Raw genomic sequence first — 16,662 nt, forward strand, 5'->3', positions numbered from 1 at the left:
CAGCTAACGCCAGGTATTGAAACTTTTAGTGATATACAAGGAAAAAGTTACACTTACGTAAAAGAAGCTATGAAGCTAACAGCCTTTGTTTCGTTGAAAAGAGGTCTACCATAGACTTCAGTATGTAGACCTCTACCACTATATTAAACAGCATTTGCACAAAAGAACCTTTTAGTTTTGGAACAGTTCAGAACAACTTCTTAGGACTATAAAGATATGAAAAATATATATGTTCAATTAAAGATATAAGGTTTGTTCCAACACGACCGAGAACCGTCACGAAACGGTAATGGTCCTGCGCAGTAAACAAAATCTGTTCCAACAAGAATATGATCGTCATCGGATCGTCCTTCCCACTGTTCCAACAAGAAATGTGATCTTTGGGTGATGGTTTCGTGATGATCATTTCAGTAATCGGGCAAATGCATAATGTGCTGGTTGGACTGACTTGCGCACTAGGACTTAATTCTTTAAAGTTTTTGAGCCTTTGATCGACTAAAAGCACACAAGCTGTCACCAATAAAAATGACAAATATATGATTACCGTCATGGGACGATAACTGGGCGATACAATTACGAACATGCGCACAACAAACGGTACAAGTAGTTTCGTGACGGTTTCTGGGCCGTCCAAAAGTTCATGTTGGAACAAACCTATAATTTACCCTGTTTATGTTTATATTCCCATATGAAATTATTCATCATTGAATCTTTTACATTTCAAATGTAGTATCATATTATATTAGTAATAACAGTTCACAGTAAACACAGCTAAACAATTTATGTAATTTATTATTATAGGTCTGGATCCCGCGTATGAAAAAAAAGTTGATTAATAGCAAGCTGAAAATTTGTTAATAGTTTAAGGGTTTCTAGTCGGATAAACTTTGATATATGGGAACACTGGAACAGGGGCAGTTTTAATTGTGGAACAGGTTAAAAATTTGGAACGGTCACACCACGAAAACGGCACATTTATTTTGTCCGACAGAACAGACTTAAACTCTTCGAACAGAGATTAAACTCTCATGCAAAAATCAGTCTGCTATTTATCACCAAATGGGCGTTTTAATGAGTGTAACATGTAGAATATGTCAAATGACAGCAATTATGACAGGTGATAAATAGCAGTCTGATTTTTGCATGAGAGTTTAATCTCTGTTCGGAGAGTATAAGTATGTTCTGTCGGACAAAATAAATGTGCCGTTTTCGTGGTGTGACCGTTCCAAATTTTTAACCTGTTCCACAATTAAAACTGCCCCTGTTCCAGTGTTCCCATATATCAAAGTTTATCCGACTAGACACCCTTAAGCTATTAACAAATTTTCAGCTTGCTATTAATCAACTTTTTTTTCATACGCGGGATCCAGACCTATTATGCTTATGTACAATAATAATTATTACTAAAAGGGCAACAATTCAAATACCAGCGGTAATAATTATGACGTTTGCGCAGATGTCAAATAGATTCTAAAAATAGAAATGACAATTCTGGACTCAATTTTAATTAATTAAACAATTATGTTAGACTTTTTAACTAAATTGCATCTGCTGGTATATAAAAAGAAATATAAGTTCGTACCCTATACAGAAAATTTAATTTTTATCTTTTTTGCAAACATGGACATCCGCCATAATTGTCCACCATGATTATTTTCATCGGCCATTTAAAAGTATGGCAGATTTTACAGTGATGGCTGCTCCAAATCAAAACAAACTACAAATTGACCAAATTTTTTAAAGTTTTGATCTTAATAACGTAACTAAACTACCCTAACAGTTCATAGATATGTTTAAACAAGTGACCTTGATGCTGTAAATCAATCGAGCATGAAAATCATGAAATTCCTTAGTGAAAATTGAACTACCGGAAGACAAATACTAAATATGTACATACCGTCGCTTGTTCCTGAAGCCCACATTGTTACGGAAAACTCGCCTTCCATCGTTTTGATTTGCACTTGTTTCTGTTCCCATTTTCGAGGCTTCGCTTCGACATGCATTTCACTGAGCAAAATTTCATTCTCGCGTCGAGCGAGCACGCCACGGTTTTTCACGGCTTTCTTTCGTTTAGAAGGTCCTGGAGAAGATTCGACATACAAATCAGACGAGTCAGGCACAGGTACATCATACAAATTTAAAGGATCCCCGGAATCGTCTATAATTTCCTCTTGTGCCTCTAAAATAATGTCTCTACCTTCTAAAGACTGCATTGACATCATCGGTTCTCCACATTCTACGATAGTATCGCAGTTGTCGGTCATATCTACAGGTATAGCTTCTATTTCGACGCATTCTTGGATGTCCGGTTGAATTTCTACTTCACACATAATATTTTGATGGTCCGCCATGACTATGGCTCCTATTTTGTTTATAAAAGATGGTCGACAAATATGGCCACTCACAACACAACAATGGCGGCGAAAACTGTCTAACGGGAACAAAACTGCGTCTCAGTCCAAACAAGTTCTAGGAAATTTAGGAGGATGGACATACTAATTCATACGTGCTCTCTTTCTGGCACATACTAAAATGAACGAATTTTTAGAGAGTGACGTGTATACTGAGTTCGCATAAATAAATGAAAGTCTCGCCATCTATGAAGGTATAGTGTAAAAATTGAAGCAATTATTACAGAAAATTGCATTAAAAATAGGAAATAGGTTATTGGTTATTATATTTGTGTTTTGTCAATCAACGGTTTTGTACATCAAAATTTAAATTATTAATTTCAAATTAAAATAAATATTGTTATACGAAACCAGATAGCAGTGGGCACATAAAACAAATATTTGTATAAATATAATCACAGAACATAAAGTAGAATTGTTTTTTTGCTTGCTCATTTATCTATTATGATTTATGATTAATGACCAACATTTTTTTTAGCTGATTTGGCTTTTTCTGGAATAAGTGACAGAAACGTGTAGAAATAAGAAATTGATGATTGATGTGATAATAAGATATTATACCTGGATATGCAAATGCATAAAAACAGTAATTCATATTGATATTTCATTTCTGGGATTCACCTAGGTAAATCTAAATATCTTCCATTTGCTGTGCACATCTGATAGACTAATTCCAAATATTTTAGTAGATAATCATGAAATCAAGCCTTGTTGTTATTTCTCTATGAAATCAAGTTACCTACTGCCCACATTGCCACAGTTACAGTGATATAATTTGAACATAGCTGTCAAGTTCATAGTTTGGTTTCTATAGAAATCATTTTTATTATACTCTTATTGTAAGGAAAAAAATGTATTCTTGTGCATATTGTAATAGAGATTTCAGGGCATATGAGCACATGGTGCAGCATATGTATGCAAAACATTATTCCAAATGTGATTGCTGTGGCGATTACTTTGCATGTATGGAAGAAAGAGATGGTCATGAGAGACAAGTCCATCTATTTGAGTCTCCACATTGTGATAGGCTTTTCAGAGCACATCAGCACATGGAGCAGCATATGTTTGCAAAACATTATTGTAAATGCAATTACTGTGACGATCGCTTTCTATCTATTGAAGAAAGAGATGATCATGATAGACAGGTACATCTAACATTTGAGTGTCCGTATTGCAATAGGCTTTTCAGGGCAGTTAGGCATATGAAGCGGCATATGTTTTCAGCACATTCCAAATGCAATTACTGTGACGATTACTTTGCATCTACTGAAGAAAGAGATGATCATGAGAGACAGGTCCATCTATTTGAGTGTCCATATTGTGATAGACTTTTCAGGGCAGAAGAGCATATGGAGGAGCATATTAATGACCAACATCGTTTTGAATGCGATCACTGTGGTGATTACTTCATATCTGTTGAAGAACGAGATGATCACTACAGACAGGTCCATCTATTTGAGTGTCCATATTGTGATAGACTTTTTAGGGCAGATCAGCATATGCAGCAGCATATTAATGATAAACATTATTAATTTATCAAACATTATCAAGTTCTAAATTTTTAATATAGATATAGGTATACAGGGTCTCAAGAAACTCTACCGACAAACGAAGACAGTAGATTCTTCAGATAATTTTAAGATAATTTAACCCAATTCACTTAGTCCGAAAATGCTTCCTAAGGGAGCTAGAGCTCTTTGAAGATGGCGTCTTGTAATTAGTTTTTCTTAAATACCTCCAGAACGCTTCTATTTAGAAAAACAAAAATTGGTACGCGTATTTATCTACAAGATATAAATCTAATCCATCCATTGCAAATTTCTAGTACAGATCATAGGTGTCCATTTTGGGTAGGGCAACGGATATTTTATCGCATAACTTTTTTATCTTTAACTTTTATGCATTTCTGACACTGGATTATGAAATTGTGGAGTATTCTAGTACTAAAAGGTACTCTTGGTTTAAATCGGTAGGACACACCGTTTTCTAGAAAACTCGATTTGAAAATTTTTCGCTTTTTATTAAAAAAAAAATTAAAAAAAAAAAAACTGTTTAGAAAGACGAAAACTGGTACATTTATTTATATTCCAGAGATAAATCGATTTCATTAATTGCGAATTTCTAGTACTGGTCATAGGCGTCCGTTTTGGGTAGGTCAACAGTTATTTTATAGCATAACTTTTTTGTCTTGAATTTTTGAGCATTCTTGACACTAGATTATTAAATTATGAGGTATTCGAGTACTAAAAGTTACTCTTACTTTATGTTGGTAAAATACTTCGTTTTTTGTTGAAAAGTTCTTTCAATTTTTTTTTCAAATTCCAAAAACGAAAAACTTTCAAATCGATTTTTCTAGAAAACGGTGTGTCCTACCGACTCAAAGCAAGAGTATCTTTTAGTACTAGAATACCTCACAATTTAATAATCCGGTGTCAAAAATGCATAAAAGTTAAGGATAAAAAAGTTATGCGATAAAATACCCGTTGCTCCACCCAAAACGGACGCCTATGACCTGTACTAGAAATTTGCAATGGATGGAATCGATTCATCTCTGAAAAGTAAATATGCATACCAATTTTCGTTTTTCTAAATAGAAGCGTTCTGGAGGTATTTAAGAAAAACTAATTTCATGACGCCATCTTCAAAGAGCTCTAGCTCCCATAAGAAGCATTTTCGGACTAGGTGAATTGGGTTAAACTGTCTTAAAATTATCTGAGGAATCTCCTGTCTTCGTGTGTCGGTAGAGTTTCTGGACACCGTGGACGTACAGGGTGTTTCATTAAGAATTGTCCGTATAGTAACTGGAGAAACCTTAGCACAAAATACGAAGATTTAATCTAAAACACTTAAATAAAATATTCTTCCTTACCGAGATACAGGGTGTTTTATTTCAAATATTCTAAAATGATTTTAGCCCTTTACTTTAACAACTTTCAATATTTTTTGTTCAAACTTGACACACAGTTTACACATGTTAAGATACTTGAACTAGTGTTAAAAGATAGTTTTCTGCTGTTACCAGAGGCGTGCTGTAGGGATATACCTATACCTCATTTTTCCCCTCACAATCTACGCCACTGTCGTAATAATCATTTCAACATGTTTTTAGATTCTTTGTTACTTTTCACGTAAATATTTATCATCTTTTGTCTCAATGGGATAGACTGACTAAGTATAGTTGTCAAGTTATTTGAGTTTAAAGGTAATGAATTCAATAAGATTAGATATGTATTTTAAACGCAAATAACTTGAAAACTACTTACTCTATCGCATTGAGAAAAGGATGAAATTTACATAAAAAGTAACGAAGAATAAAAAAACATGCTGAAATGATTATTAGGTACGACAGTGGCGGATCTTGTGAGGGAGAAAAGGCGGGGAAAATGAAGTATATATCCCTACAGCACGCCTCTGGTAACAGCAGAAAACGAGAAAACTATCTTTTAACACTAGTTAAAGTATCTTTACATGTGTAAACTGTTTGTCAAGTTTGAACAAAAAATATTGAAAGTTGTTAGCAATGGGCTAAAATCATTTTAGAATATTAGAAATAAAACACTCTGTATCTCGGTAAGGAGGAATATTTTATTTAAGTGTATTAGGTTAAATCTTCGTATTTTGTGCTAAGGTTTCTCCAGTTACTATATGGACAATTCTTAATGAAACACCTTGTACCTATATGTAGATACCACATACCTACTCATGAGGTATGAGGTTTAATTGGATTGTATACTTTCATTTCTTAATTATTTATGTTAGTAGTGGTAGATTTTCGTAATCTTGGTATTTATAGTTTAGTTTAGATTTTTTTACTGAAAATTTTGATTTTTTTTTGTATTATGAACACTTTTAGGTTTATTTAAGAAAAATGCACTTTTTTTTAATTATAAAAATGTCATTTTCGATTTAATCAACTATTTTTTTCTAAACTAAGGATTACAAACCGATCAAATCACATGGATCGTATCAATTATACCTATATGAAGTTAATTTCAAGAGGGGAGCTATTAATTTCTATTAGGATTATATAATGACGAGGCTTTAATTGTTAGATTTAAAAAAAAAGGAAGCGACTATATTTTTGTCATTTTAAGTCAGTCAGTTCTTATGCAAAAAACTTTTATCAGAGCTCATTGGAAAGGTTTTTAATGAACTTTAAAAGATGTCTGCTAAGTTTTTCCAAAAAAATTGCACCACATTCGAGTTATTTGAGATTGAAGGTTCGCCATTTCGAGGTTCTTCGAAAATAACGCATCTTTTAAAGAGCAATAACTTAGTCGTTATTGGGTTTATTTGGTCTTTCAACCACAGTTTTTAAAGTTAAAATAATTAAAATTTTTAAGTTACTTATGAAAAATGGTTATGAACGTGTAGTTTCAATCGCTAAATCGCTATCAACTTTGTAAAAAAAATTTTATAGAACAAAATTTTCTCAGAATTGGTCAATCTATCGACTTCCATATATGTAGTTATTTTGATTGAAAACCTTTTTGATAGCAGTAATGTTTGCTGTTCAGTATGTACTACTGAATCCAACTAGCAATTATGTTATATTTACTGACAGTAAAAGCGTGGTGGACAGATTAAGTAACATTCAAACAGTCATCAAACACATAAACCACATTGAATTGAATATACTTAAAACTCTGTTTGAAATTACACAATTAGGAGTAAATGTAACAATTGCTTGGATTAAGGGTCATTCGGGAATAAAAGGCAATGAAATAGTTGACAATTTTGCTAAATCAGCTTATGTGATCGGAGAAAAAATAAACAAAAATATAATTCCAGCTTCAGATATTGATACTTTTAGCAGACAAAAACTTAAAAATAATTGGCAATTGCATTACAGAGAATGTAATACTGGCTCAAATTTTGCTCATTGTAACCCTAGGATATTCTCAAAAAGATGGTTTTACACAGAATATAACAGACATTTTATAAAGACCATTAATCGGCTGAGAGCCAATCATGCTCTTACGCCATATTACATGCATAGAATCGGCTTGTCAGATACTCCCAATTGTACTTGTGGCAAAATCGGAGATCTAACACATGTCATATTAGAATGGATTTAAACATAAATAACATAAACGACCTTTATAAGGAATTAAAAGATTGAAAATGTTTTTCCCAATAAACCTTAATACTGTAGCGTGATTAGTGTAATTACTTCTAATTACAATAAAACTAGCGGTTCGTAATTTATATACGACTTTATTTATATAAGTTACAGACGAATTTATCTTATACACTAAACTTATTTACAAAATATGCCCGTATTTATACCCAGCTGTTATTCTGGAACAATCGACTCCCATCTCGAGCTATCGGCTTGTTCCGCCTACGTGACGTACCTTCCAGAATTCTCCGGCGAGGCCTAGCACATCCGATTACGTCATTCTCGAGGTGTTTACTGTTATACGGGGATCGGCCAAGATTTCTCTTCCGCTACACTGCTCCCCTCTTAAGATCTGAGCGTCTCGATCAGCAACTCTAAATGAAGGCCCAGGATGGCGGAATCTACACGACTCTCCAGCTCTGCATACACCCTTCAAGAAGAAATAACAGTCTACTGTCTTTGAAGGGTACGACATCTTCGGGTTCATGCAACACACAGTGATTTGTACACCAGTTCCTCTGAAGACCACTTCAAGCATGCTTCTCACAATCTTCCAATCCAGATTTTCTACTGCATGGCCTATTTTTGGTAAAGCCAAATTTTTGATGTCATAATTACACACGATTTTCTTCAAATTAGTTAGAGCACGCCATATGTTCTCGTAGCTTGGCGTGTCCGTATAATACTTTCTGGTCACCATATACAGCAAAGATCGAGGACCATCTTCCAATCGCAGTACTCTTCCAATTTTAGGCTGCTGATTTCTTAACTCGTCCAGGCGGCCGAACTTTCTATTGAATACGGACGATATTCCTTTAGTCATCTCGAGGTCTTGGGCAACACAGTGGGCCAGAGAGACGTTTTCTGGAACACCAAACAGATCTTGCTGAACTTCTGTGGTCACGCCGAATCTAGCACTCTTTCTCGCTGCGTAATTTGACATAAATTGATTAAAACTTGGCTGTGCGACATCTTTCATCTGTTGGAGGACTCGTGCTTCTTCTGTTTCATTTGAGCCAGCATATGGTGCAAGACGATTTATGTGAATAACTTTTGGTTTACCGTTTGGCAACTTCTTAATTCTATATATTACGTCATTTATTTTCTTCTTAACTTCATATGGACCTTCCCATTGTCTTTGCAGTTTAGGACATAAGCCTCGACGACGTTGCGGATTATAAAGCCAGACAAGATCACCTACTTCGAAGCTTTCATTCTTGCATCGAGAATCATATTGATCTTTCATTCTGTCACTGGCTATCTGGATGTGTTGTCGGGCAAGTTCATGAATGTTGTTCATTCGTAATTTCAGGCGGTCAACGTAGTCTTCGCCTGCAACATGTTCCTCGGAAGGTCCGCAGCCAAACTCTAGGTCGCAGGGCAACCGAACTTCACGACCCAACATCAGGCAGGTTGGTGTTTGACCTGTAGTTTCATTTACGGCCGAGCGGTAGGCCATCAGGAATAAATGAATGTGTTGGTCCCAATCTCGCTGATGTTCAGATACAACTTTGGACAAGTGTTTACCCATCGTTCGGTTCATCCTCTCGACCATCCCATCTGATTGAGGATGCAGGGGTGTTGTTCTGGTCTTATTGGCACCAATCAATTTACAAACGTTTTGGAAAAGAGCTGACTCAAAGTTTCGCCCTTGGTCGGAGTGGATCTCCAAGGGAACACCAAATCGGCTAAAGAATTCTTTAACAAGTACCTCTGCAACGGTAGCAGCTTCTTGATTTGGTAATGCATAGGCCTCAGTCCATTTTGTAAAATAATCCATAGCTACCAGGATGTATTTATTTCCAGCATCGGTTTCTGGAAATGGACCTGCAATGTCGATAGCTACTCTTTCCATAGGACTTCCAACATTGTACTGTCTCATGGGTGCTCTCTTTTTACCAACCGGACCATTACCGGATGCACACAGTTCACATTTTCGGCACCATCTTCTTACATCATCTTTACAGTTCACCCAATAGAACCGTTCTCGAACCTTTTGCAGAGTCTTCGTAATACCAAAGTGTCCACCTGATGTACCGTCATGCAACTGACGCAATACTTCTGACACTTTACTTTTAGGTACAATTAACTGAAGCTTAGATTCTGTACCATCATCGTTCTCAAAGGTTCTGTACAGAAGATCATCTTTTAGTACCAGGCAATTCCATTGGCTCCAGTAGGCCTTGACTTCTGGACTACATGCACTAATGTTCTGCCAACTAGGTCTCTCACCTTGCCGCATCCAATCCAATACTCTTTTTATACATGGATCATCTTCTTGGGCGTCTTGTAACTGTTGGGGCTGCCATTGCTCATTAATTACGGTGGTTCGTCTCACGGGGCAAAATCGTTTCTCTAATTTGGCACAGTGATTACAATTCGCACTGCATGGTCGTCTCGAAAGGGCATCAGCATTTGAGTGAACTCTTCCGGCCCTGTGTTCTATCTCGTAATCATATTCTTGTAATCGTTCTAACCATCTTGCCATCTGGCCCTCTGGATTACGGAATTGTATGAGCCATTTTAGAGCAGCGTGATCGGTGCGAAGAAGGAACTTTCTGCCATACAAGTATTTATGGAAATGTTCGCAAGCCTTCACTACACCCAGCAGTTCTCTTCTGGTAACGCAATAGTTTCTTTCCGGTTTTGACAGGACTTTGCTGAAATAAGCGATGACTTTTTCCTGTCCGTCCTGGATTTGGGAGAGAACAGCTCCTATAGCACTGTTGCTAGCATCGGTATCCAAAACAAATTTTCCTGCCTGTCCCGGGTAGCTTAATATCGGTGCACTGATCAGAGCCATTTGTAGTTGTTCGAAAGCTTTTTGGCACTCTTCACTCCATGTATATTCTTTGCCCTCCTCCATCAACTTTGTTAGGGGCTTGGAGATATTGGCAAATCCTTTGACAAATCGTCGGTAATATGTACATAGGCCAAGGAAACTTCTAATTTCATGTTTATCTTTTGGTACTGGCCAATCTTTAATTGCATCAATCTTTTCAGGATCAGCTGTTACACCATTACTCGATACAATATGTCCTAAGTACTTAACTTCTCGTCGAAACATGTGACATTTCTTCGGACTTAACTTCAAGTTCGCTGCCCTCAATCGTTGAAAGACGTCTATTAGATTCTTGGCATGTTCATCAAAGGACCTTCCAACCACAATTACATCATCCAAGTAAACCAGGCATGTTTTCCATGTTAGACCTCTTAAAACGGCCTCCATTAATCTTTCAAATGTGGCAGGGGCATTACATAAACCAAACGGCATAGCCGTGAACTGCCAAAGCCCTGATCCTATCGAAAATGCGGTTTTCTCCCGATCGGCTGGCTCCATGTCTACTTGCCAATATCCACTTTTTAAATCGAGTGTGGAAAACCAACGAGAACCGGAGAGAGTATCCAATGTATCGTCTATTCTGGGCAAAGGATAACTATCTTTTTTTGTTACCGCATTGAGCTGGCGGTAGTCGATACAAAAACGCGTTGAACCATCTTTCTTCTTTACCAGAACTACTGGTGATGTCCATGGACTGTTCGATGGTTCAATTACTCCTTGTTTGTCCATATCCTTGATAATCTCTTCGGCCTCATCTCTTTTCGCAAATGGAAGTCGTCTAGGCCGTTGTCTGATTGGCTGAGCGTCTCCGGTATTTATTTTATGCGTTACTATGCTTGTTTTGCCCTTATCCTTCTTATCAATAGCAAAAACATCTTGATACTCTATCAGCATAGACCTTACTTTTTCCGTTCGTTCATAGTCAAGGTCTTGGCATCTTTCAATGATCATCTCGACAAGGTCTTTTGGATACTTTGACTTTGATGATTTCTCATTGGTATTCATAGAGCAAATTGAAGCCACGGGAACACACTGTCCGATCAAAGCTCCTCTACTTAACTTAATAGCAGTTTCCCTTAAATTCATAACTCTTACAGGGATGACATCTCGAACTTTTACCAAAGTTTTCGCCGTTAGGAACTCGACATTTTCTACATCTTCGACCATCCTTAAACTTCCCTCTCGGCAGTGTCCATCAAGCATGGTCATCAGAATTTTCTCACTATTACCGGGTATGGTTACGTCGCATGTAGTTAGTAAGCGGATGACATCTTCTTTGTCGTCGTGAAAGGGCAACTCTTCACCGTTGATCCTGAGAACTCCATTTTGAACATCCAATATTGCCCCCACTTTTCGTAGTACGTCCATCCCCAATATGAACTCGTCGGAGATCTCGGCAATTAATACTTGATGTTCAACTGTGGTCTGGCCAATGGATACTGACATATTAGCCTCGCCATATGTATTAATTAGCTCACCAGTTGCTGTTCTAAGCTTTACTGTTGCAGGTGATAATTTATTATGGTCTCGTACTACATCTGGACGTGCGATAGTTCTCGTTGCACCTGTATCCACCAAAAATGATCTACATCTATTATTGATACGACCTTCGATGTATAAGTTGTGGATTCCACCGGAGGACGTAAGGTTGACAGTTACTATGGGGGCTCTAGTTCTCGAGGTCGGCAGTTGCCCCTTGGTGTCGACCCGCTCTAGTTTTCCGACGGCTGTACGATCTTCTTACAATTACGTCGAATGTGGCCTACGTCTCCGCAAATCCAACATCTAGGCTCGCGTCTCTTTGGCATCTGATTACTCAATACTCTCCGTATCATTTCCTCCAGACGTTCATCGTTGTGTTCGTCACTTTCTTCAATGGTTCTTACTCTATGGCTTCGTGAAGTTTGACTAGCCGTTTCGTGTTCCAATGCAATAGCAAGTGCTTCATCTAAAACTTTCGGTCTTGCTAGTCGTAAAGCTTTCTGTAGTTCACTATCTTTCAGCCCATTGACAAAGGTATCTACCGCAATTTCTTCTAAAACGCTGTCTGGCACCTCCGGATAAGCCAACCGCACCACACGAGCCACATCTGCTTCAAATTCTTGCAGATTCTCACTTGCTCGTTGACTTCTATTTCTCAGTTGTGCTTTGTATACTTGTTGTAGATGGGCATCTCCATAGCGTTTTTCTAGACGAGTGAACAAGGTCTGGTAACATTTTTCTTGACCCTTAGGAATTGATCTTAATATATCTGCAGCATCACCTCGCAAAGCAGCAGTCAAGGAAACAGCCTTTTCTTGTTCGGTCCAATGGTTGGCGGTCGCAATAGCTTCGAATTGTCTAAGGTATATGGACCAAGAGGACTTCCCATCGAATGGTGGTAATTTAAATCTCATATGATGCGATGTTTCGTCTCTCGGTGTTTCATCCTTCACTACAAGATCTAAAGCTACTGCATTAACTGATGGTTGTACTTTTGTATCAGTTATCATGCTCTCTAGTTGTTTGATCTTCTCTTCTAGCATTTCTTTATTGTCGTCTACACTTTTCTGTATCTTATCGAATGTTCTGGAAACTTCTTCAAATTTCTCGTCGGTCTGTCTACAAACGTCTTTTATTACTTGAGAAACACTTTCAAATTTCTCATCGCTTTTTCTAGAAGTTTCATCGATCTTTTGAGAAATGGTTTCGAATTTCTCATTGTTTTTTTTACTAACTTCTTCAAGTTTTTCGTTGTTCTGTTTACAAACTTCTTCAAGTTTCTCGTCGCTTTTTCTAGAAGTTTCATCGATCTTTTGAGAAACACTTTCAAATTTCTCGTTGCTTATCTTAGAAGTATCATCAATCGTTTCAGAAACAGTTTTTAATTTCGATAAGATTGCTTGTTCTGCTGACTGGAAGTGGAACGTCTCTGGATCATCTCCGTTCTTCGTTAGGACTTCCTCGAGTCGTGCTTGTAGGACTATCTTGAGCCCACTGCTGTCCAGATCCCGTTCCTCTAGCTGTTCACGGAGCTGTTTTACTGTAAGTTCTCGTAGCAACATCTTTGGTCGGCACACACGTACTTTCCAAAATGTCTTTTAAAAGTCTTTCCGAATACCGAACAATCAACGCACTTAAACTATTCCCGACGAATAAAGTCCAAAAGTCTTTTAAAGTCTTTCCGAATACCGAACAATTAACGCACTCCGGTTATTCCCGACGAATAAAGTTCAAAAGTCTTTTAAAGTCTCTCTGTAATTCACTTATTTATATCGCACTAAGTTTACCGAACACCGACACCAACTGTAGCGTGATTAGTGTAATTACTTCTAATTACAATAAAACTAGCGGTTCGTAATTTATATACGACTTTATTTATATAAGTTACAGACGAATTTATCTTATACACTAAACTTATTTACAAAATATGCCCGTATTTATACCCAGCTGTTATTCTGGAACAATCGACTCCCATCTCGAGCTATCGGCTTGTTCCGCCTACGTGACGTACCTTCCAGAATTCTCCGGCGAGGCCTAGCACATCCGATTACGTCATTCTCGAGGTGTTTACTGTTATACGGGGATCGGCCAAGATTTCTCTTCCGCTACAATACTTTAATATTTACAAATGATATGGAAATTTTTCATCTCATTTATAAACATGTTAAATTATGTAAATACAAGTTGTAAACGTAATATAATAGGCATAATTTGTTAATGTGGTTTGAAAAAAATTAAAAAAATAATATGTATATAAAAAAACACAATAAAATAATAACAAAAAAATAATAAATAAAAAAAAAGAAAAAAAAAATAGAAACAAAAATAAAAAAAGAAGTAAAAAAAAGTGTTTCGCACAAATTAAAATATATATTAAAAAAACATTAAATAATAAAAAAAAAACAAAATAAAAAAAGCTACACATGTACCAATGTATCTATAAAAATAATATTGTAGAATGTACTTATATGTTTATAAGAAATTTATGACTATGAATCTGCAATCAATCACAAACAAGTCTGGCTAATTGGCTCTGCCAAAGCCATTTTTCAAAAAAAAACCTTTTCATCCCCTAGATGGGGTTGTTTTCACCCCCAGGGCAAAAGCCCGGTTGGCATAGGGTAGATTTTGAAGAAGAGGGTCAACCGAGCTTGAATCCAAATTTTCATTAAAATCTGTGTTGATTCTTAAAATTCCACGGTTTTACAGTTTTTTACCACTGATGACTAGTCTATAATATGATAATCTGTATGCACTTTGCGCTTAATAGTAACGCTGGATACGCATAAAAACAATAATGCATTTCTAAAAATAGATATTTCATCATAACAGAGATTTAATTTGAATGTAGCTGTCAAGAGTTTAAGTTCATAGTTTGGTTTATTGGAAATAGTTTTTATACTCTTTCTCTTTATTTTAAGTACTACATACCTAATTAAAATGTATTCTTGTGCAATTTGTAATAAAGTTTGTAAAGAATACGAACACATGAAGCAACATATTGATGACAAACACAATTTTGAATGCGATTACTGTGACAAGTCCTTTACATCTGCCGAACTAAGAAACATCCATGATAGACAGGTACATCTAAGATTTAGGTGTCCACGTTCAAATTGTAATAGACTTTTCAGAGCAATTGAGCATATGCAGCAGCATATTGATGACGCACATTATGTTGAATGTAACTACTGTGACGATTACTTTGAATCTGCTGAAGAAAGAGACATCCATGATAGACGGGTCCATCTAAGATTTAGGTGTCCACGTTCAAATTGTAATAGACTTTTCAGAGCAATTGAGCATATGCAGCAGCATATTGATGACGCACATTATGTTGAATGTAACTACTGTGACGATTACTTTGAATCTGCTGAAGAAAGAGACATCCATGATAGACGGGTCCATCTAAGATTTAGGTGTCCACGTTCAAATTGTAATAGACTTTTCAGAGCAATTGAGCATATGCAGCAGCATATTGATGACGCACATTATTTTGAATGTAACTACTGCGACGATTACTTTGAATCTGCTGAAGAAAGAGACATCCATGATAGACGGGTCCATCTAAGATTTAGGTGTTCACTTCCAAATTGTAATAGACTTTTCAGAGCAATTGAGCATATGCAGCAGCATATTGAGGACGCGCATCATTTTGAATGTAGTTACTGTGACGATTACTTTGGATCTGCTGAAGAAAGAGACATCCATGATAGACGGGTCCATCTAAGATTTAGGTGTCCACGTCCAAATTATAATAGACTTTTCAGAGCATATGCAGCAGCATATTGATGACGCACACTATTTTGAATGTGATCACTGTGACGATTACTTTGGATCTGCTGAAGAAAGAGACATTCATGATAGACGAGTCCATCTAAGATTTAGGTGTCCACGTCCAAATTGTAATATACTGTTCAGAGCAATTGAGCATATGCAGCAGCATATTGATGACGCACACTATTTTGAATGTGATCACTGTGACGATTACTTTGGATCTGCTGAAGAAAGAGACATCCATGATAGACGAGTCCATCTAAGATTTAGGTGTCCACGTCCAAATTGTAATATACTGTTCAGAGCAATTGAGCATATGCAGCAGCATATTGATGACGCCCACTATTTTGAATGTAATCACTGTGACGATTACTTTGGATCTGTTGAAGAAAGAGACATCCATGATAGACGGGTACATCTAAGATTTGAGTGTCCACATCCACATTGTGATCGACTTTTCAGAGCAAATGAGCATTTGCAGCAGCACTTTTTTGCCAAACATTAGAAAAATTCAGAAATATTCACTATCAGAGATATGGTTTATCGAACTTTTAAGTTATAAATACTTAGCAGTTTGTAGTAAGTATATTGAGTATATTATTAGGTATATGGAGGTTCAATTGGGTTTTGTATATTCATGATTTAGTGGTAGTAGTTTTAATAGTTAATACATAATCTTGGGATTTAGTTTAGTTGCTTATTTCATGAAATATTTCTATATGTATTTTATGGTGCTAATAAATTTTTTATTCTTTGTATTTGCTTTTTTTCATTGTGCATATCTGCTTCATCTTGAATAATTTACTTATCGCATATTTATTCATTTCCTATCAGTTTGCAACGAAAATAAGTATTCTTTATCTCCATATAGTACAGAGAAAATTCATACTAAATTACGATTTTACACCATTTGTCAGTTTCCCACATTATTAGCTTTGTTTTTCTTTATATTATTATTAGAATAGTTGGTTCATAAACCATATGGAACATAAAAAGTTTCAGTGTCTTGGCTGTGCGCCTGTGCACCC

The 16,662-nt window shown here is 36.4% G+C and overlaps 3 protein-coding genes across 4 annotated transcripts in view; 2 read left to right on the forward strand and 1 right to left on the reverse strand.

Moving 5' to 3' along the window:
- LOC114328281 (transcriptional repressor protein YY1) overlaps positions 1-2,595 on the reverse strand; it is a 29,756-nt gene extending 27,161 nt beyond the window's left edge. Inside the window, exon 1 of the mRNA XM_028277095.2 lies at positions 1,898-2,595. Within this exon, the coding sequence (XP_028132896.1) occupies positions 1,898-2,351 (454 nt within the window). The 5' untranslated portion in view covers positions 2,352-2,595. The remainder of the gene's footprint in view (positions 1-1,897) is intronic.
- A 667-nt stretch (positions 2,596-3,262) lies between these two features.
- On the forward strand, positions 3,263-3,943 carry LOC114328282 (zinc finger protein 28-like). Its single transcript, XM_028277096.2, has one exon. The coding sequence runs from the start codon at positions 3,263-3,265 to the stop codon at positions 3,941-3,943; it is 681 nt and encodes a 226-aa protein (XP_028132897.1).
- Positions 3,944-14,219: 10,276 nt separating this feature from the next.
- LOC126882432 (transcription factor grauzone-like) lies at positions 14,220-16,392 on the forward strand. Of its 2 annotated transcripts, none has more exons than XM_050647389.1 (2): positions 14,220-15,117; positions 15,746-16,392. In XM_050647389.1, the coding sequence occupies exons 1-2, from the start codon at positions 14,798-14,800 to the stop codon at positions 16,137-16,139; spliced, it is 714 nt and encodes a 237-aa protein (XP_050503346.1). In that variant the 5' UTR covers positions 14,220-14,797; the 3' UTR covers positions 16,140-16,392. The 2 variants fall into 2 exon arrangements, with proteins under 2 accessions (XP_050503346.1, XP_050503347.1); XM_050647390.1 differs by lacking the exon at positions 14,220-15,117 and adding an exon at positions 15,125-15,435.
- The last annotated feature ends 270 nt before the right edge of the window (positions 16,393-16,662 follow it).

Source organism: Diabrotica virgifera, chromosome 3, assembly GCF_917563875.1.
Source record: "Diabrotica virgifera virgifera chromosome 3, PGI_DIABVI_V3a".
Taxonomy (NCBI): domain Eukaryota; kingdom Metazoa; phylum Arthropoda; class Insecta; order Coleoptera; family Chrysomelidae; genus Diabrotica; species Diabrotica virgifera.